The following is a 5,213-nucleotide window of genomic DNA, read 5'->3' as shown; positions in this document are numbered from 1 at the left end:
CTGCTGAGGCACAGCCATGGTTCAAGCAGAAAAGGGACCGTCACACCAGAGGACTACACACAAAAAAAGGATAAAAAAAAAGAAAGAAAAAAGAAAGAAAAACAGACTGATGCAGAGCTATAATTAGAATTAGAGCACACCATGAGTCACTAAGTGCTGCAGGAGCCAGCAGAAAGCAGAAAAATCTTCTGAAAGAAAGTGAGAAAGTTCAAAATGCCCAGTGCATTGGTGTTCATGTTCTGCCCTGTTAATGCAGTCCCTGAAGCTGAAGGCAGGCACTCGGCCCACTCTGGACCAGTTTCGCAGAGTAAGTTCCAAAAAGGTACAGAACCCGCTCATCTTATGGAGTAACACTTTTTTTTTTAAGGAAAGAGCCCCATTAGATGACTTTCTTCTCATTATCTTGCTGACTCTTCCTTACATATATATTTTAATGACATTCTATTCCCTTCTACCAAGTTCTCATGATGCTACGAGTCTAAACCAAGCATTTCAGAAGAACCAAATGACAAAAAAATAAAGTGCAAAATTTTACAGGGCATTGCAACCTGCCCTGCATCACCTGCAGGTACACTACGTACAGAAAATACCCCTGAAGTCAACTTCAATCTGCTGATTTTTTCTTGAGCTGCTTCCTGTTAACCTGATGTTTTTGTCATTGTCAAAACACAAACCACTTGTGTTTTGCCTTGCTGCTGTTCCACTCCTTTTGTACTGCTCTGTTTGTTGATGTGCAAGAGCAATCTCCATCTTTTGTGGATTACTGAAATCCATTTATAAAAAGGCTGGATTTAAAACAACAGGCTGGCTTATAAAGATGCCAACATATGTCCAATGGTACTGCCTGTGCATCGACACGTACTTACAGCTGTGAACAGAGCCTCCCAACTCACTGCCCATAAAAACCTTTGTGCTTCTGTTCCAAGCTCACAACTACTTTGTTCCATTTCAAACTGCACTTTCTAGCTGCTCTAAGGGAGACTAGGCAGCTGCTATAAATATTTTATTCTGTATTTTTTTCCACCTGGGATTTACAACCAATTTTTCCCCATGCTTCACATCTGTTCAAAGAGGGTGGCACGTGAGACACGTGTATCGTAATTGTACACGCGCTATTGTTTAAAATTACCAGTATTAAATATTTTCCACCATTCTCCTTGGGGCATCTATTAACCGTAACAAGCAATCTGTAATTACTGTCTGGTTACAGCCTCAGGTGCTCAATCCCCCCTATCTTCCCTTTCATTCAAGCCACATTCCAAAATTTCAGGTGTTTCCAGCTGACAGAGACCAGTTCAGACAAAATGTTTTGATGACTGGGCAGGTACACTCAGCAGCAGTACCTTACTGTCTTATTCCTCAGTCACCTGAGCACCTGAGGGGAAACCACCTGTCTCCCCCCCAGGCTCTACGCCCACATTTCCTGCCTCTAGCTACCTGGGAGAAAGTGGGAGAGAAGGGGTTGTGTGCACCTAAGTCAAATCTATAGGCTGACAGAAGCTAGGACAAGCTAGGAATGAGGAAACCCAGGCTTTCTAGGCTCAAGGATTCACACAGCTGCACGTTTCAGTCTGGGGTGAGAGTGGGGCTGTTTGGGAGGCTAAACCACTACACTGAACAAATGGTGAGGAAAAAACGGCATTTACTTACCAAACCAAGCCTGTTGTTCTCCCTGGACTTCTATAGCCAATCCAAAGTCTGCCAGTTTTACTGCTGCTCCCTTGGATTTGCTAGCTAGAAGTAAGTTCTCAGGCTTTATTCAGAGAGAGAAAAAAATAAGAAAGTGAGACAAAAAGATAAGTAAATAAATTTTTGACAGGTTTTCACTTTTTTTTTTTTTTAAAGTTATGGTAGTCTGGAAAAGAACAAATACTTAGAGGAGTGAAAAAGAGAAGAAACCCATGAGTTTCTCCATGGCTGCTCTAAGGGAGACTAGGCAGCTGCTATAAATATTTTATTCTGTATTTTTTTCCACCTGGGATTTACAACCAATTTTTCCCCATGCTTCACATCTGTTCAAAGAGGGTGGCACGTGAGACACGTGTATCGTAATTGTACACGCGCTATTGTTTAAAATTACCAGTATTAAATATTTTCCACCATTCTCCTTGGGGCATCTATTAACCGTAACAAGCAATCTGTAATTACTGTCTGGTTACAGCCTCAGGTGCTCAATCCCCCCTATCTTCCCTTTCATTCAAGCCACATTCCAAAATTTCAGGTGTTTCCAGCTGACAGAGACCAGTTCAGACAAAATGTTTTGATGACTGGGCAGGTACACTCAGCAGCAGTACCTTACTGTCTTATTCCTCAGTCACCTGAGCACCTGAGGGGAAACCACCTGTCTCCCCCCCAGGCTCTACGCCCACATTTCCTGCCTCTAGCTACCTGGGAGAAAGTGGGAGAGAAGGGGTTGTGTGCACCTAAGTCAAATCTATAGGCTGACAGAAGCTAGGACAAGCTAGGAATGAGGAAACCCAGGCTTTCTAGGCTCAAGGATTCACACAGCTGCACGTTTCAGTCTGGGGTGAGAGTGGGGCTGTTTGGGAGGCTAAACCACTACACTGAACAAATGGTGAGGAAAAAACGGCATTTACTTACCAAACCAAGCCTGTTGTTCTCCCTGGACTTCTATAGCCAATCCAAAGTCTGCCAGTTTTACTGCTGCTCCCTTGGATTTGCTAGCTAGAAGTAAGTTCTCAGGCTTTATTCAGAGAGAGAAAAAAATAAGAAAGTGAGACAAAAAGATAAGTAAATAAATTTTTGACAGGTTTTCACTTTTTTTTTTTTTTTAAAGTTATGGTAGTCTGGAAAAGAACAAATACTTAGAGGAGTGAAAAAGAGAAGAAACCCATGAGTTTTCTCCATGAGATTTCAAAAACTGCACTTCCCCTTCCTATCTGGAAAGAACCACCAGACCTGTAACGAGCCTTCATGAGCCCATACCAGCGAGACTAAGGACAGCGTGCGGAGAAGGAGGATGGCCAGAATGGGCGTAAGGAGCTGTGACACCCGCTGGTGTGACAGGATGGGTCAGAGATTTCCCAAGAGCTCACTGCTGGAAAAATGAGGCAGGAAACTCCCAGAAGATAGGGATTCATTGATGACTAGTCTAGCCCATGCAGTTTGCAGGATCAGGCACCTACAACTGTCAAACAGAAATGTTTTGCATGACATCCCAACAATAACAGCCCTGTGATCGTATCTGTGTTTAGAGGGCAGGTGTATTACACTGCAAATCCTTCAGCAAAACCAGCATACCCACGTTTGTGCCTGCAGAGAACCTTTACATATAACAATGTTAGTTAGTGAAAGTTCCCACTTTGCTGTTTTTTTAGAGGGTATGTTGGTCACATCTGAAATGAAATGCTACAGTACGCTTGCACAATTAAAGGTAAAGGATTTGAACATAACAATTGTGTTCATTCTACTGATCATAACAAATCCTTTTAACTCCAGGTAGCAAATACATCAAGTGTAAATTGCCCAAAGACAACTTTATTGTAGGAATGTTTGCTTTAAAAATACAACTAATAAACTACTGTAGAAATCAATAGATTATTTCAGAGAACTGCGACCCTCATAGCATTTTCTTGCCATGTCCTTCTTTCCAATCCCCATAATTTTTAAAAAAGGCTTTGTTCTACATTTACAGAATGACAAAACCCCACTTTCACAGCTATTGCTGTGACTCCTCAGAAACAATTTCTGCAGTGGTCTGTGACAAGGGACTTCACTATATCCAGGCTGGTGCTGGGGCCCCAATCCTGCAAACTTTTCGAGGCGTATTCCATGTTCAACCCAGCAGCAATCATATCACTTCCAAGGGACTATTTATGCGATTGCAGTTAATCCCATGCAGGTACTGACGCTGGAAACAATTAAGATCATAAACCTCTTTCAGCAAAGGCTATCTTTAATACATGTCAGGTACCCAGCAAAATATGCTTGAGCCTAATTAAGGCCTCAGCCACAGTGATACTTCTATTAATTAACAACACAACAGGCCCTGACAAACTCTTTAGCCTAAAGGTGGTTTGGTTTTTCCCCTCTCACCAGACTGTGAAGGAACATTTTTTCAGCACTTTACCAACGCTGCTCTCTTGCTCATCCCTTTGTCGCTCTGTCATAGATTAGACAATATTAAAAAACTTTCATCAACAGTGACTTGATGAATCTTCTATTTCCACAGTTTTAAAAACCGAGATGAAGGGCACTCAGAAAAAAATATAATCTTTATATTCACTTAAATTGTCAGTAACCGCCTCAACTACATTATATGAAATACTGAGTGCACAGCTGAGGACTCTTCTCTAGGTTCATCAACACTGATTTAAGCCATGTCACACTCCTGACCATTTAACAACATTAATTTCAACACACAGTCACACAGTTCTGCAAGGTTTCCTGTCAGAGTGAGAGAAGTTCACAGTAATTAATTCCTGGAATGCCTGTTCTTGTATAAACCTCTTAAAGCAATGGATGATCCTGTTTGGTTGTGACCTTCAGGCAAGCCAAAAGCAGTGAGAAGCCTCATCCCTTTGGATGAAATACAAGCACTACCCCACCGACCATATACTGCTTTCCCAAAAAGTGATTGTGCTCAGAACACTGGTTTTGTGTTTTCTGCTGCTGGCTTGTTTTTCTGTTGGGTTGATTTTTTTTGGTTTCTGTTTTCCTCTTGGGACTGTTTTTTTATTCCATTACATGCCTTTGCTCTGCAGAGTACCACTTTCACAGGTATGTTCCACCAGAATTCCTGATTTACTCTCATGCCAAAGACAAGAGCCTCCTTTTGGGCCATGCCATGTGGGACTGTGTGCTTAGCCAACATGCAGCAGCCATTTGAGGCTGGCCAGAGGCATGTGGGTAATTACCATGCATTAACTGGGAATGAGTGCAATTACTTGGGAAACATGAACAGTGCAGCACAAGATTTGTTCCCTGGATTCAGTGGTGTCACCTTGTGCTCCCCGGTGACTGGTGGCAGCCAAGCATGCACAACGGCACTGTTAACCGCTGAAATTGCTTACAAATAAATTAACGTGATTTAGGCCATACTTTTCCAAAGGTCTTTAATCCTTAAGATACCAAGTACTTAAGCCTCTGTGTAGTTTTCCTTGCATATACCTAGAGCAGCCACTCTGTGGCGGAAGGTAAGAGGGTCACAGCCACAAAATCACAAAAGTTTCGCAAAAGCAGGAAGGCTGCTG

General features: G+C 42.3%; 1 protein-coding gene across 16 annotated transcripts in view; it reads right to left on the bottom strand.

Moving 5' to 3' along the window:
• The window catches only part of CAMK2D (calcium/calmodulin dependent protein kinase II delta), a 125,935-nt gene that overhangs the window by 36,817 nt on the left and 83,905 nt on the right, over positions 1-5,213 (bottom strand). For all 16 annotated transcript variants that reach the window (XM_017739364.1, XM_017739362.1, XM_017739366.1 and 13 more), the window contains one exon: positions 2,602-2,704. In XM_017739364.1, the coding sequence (XP_017594853.1) occupies positions 2,602-2,704 (103 nt within the window). The remainder of the gene's footprint in view (positions 1-2,601; positions 2,705-5,213) is intronic.

Source organism: Corvus brachyrhynchos, unplaced genomic scaffold (assembly GCF_000691975.1).
Source record: "Corvus brachyrhynchos isolate BGI_N302 unplaced genomic scaffold, ASM69197v1 scaffold1577, whole genome shotgun sequence".
Lineage (NCBI taxonomy): Eukaryota > Metazoa > Chordata > Aves > Passeriformes > Corvidae > Corvus > Corvus brachyrhynchos.
The sequence above is the reverse complement of the archived record's forward strand: the minus strand, read 5'-3'. Positions and strand labels throughout refer to the sequence as shown.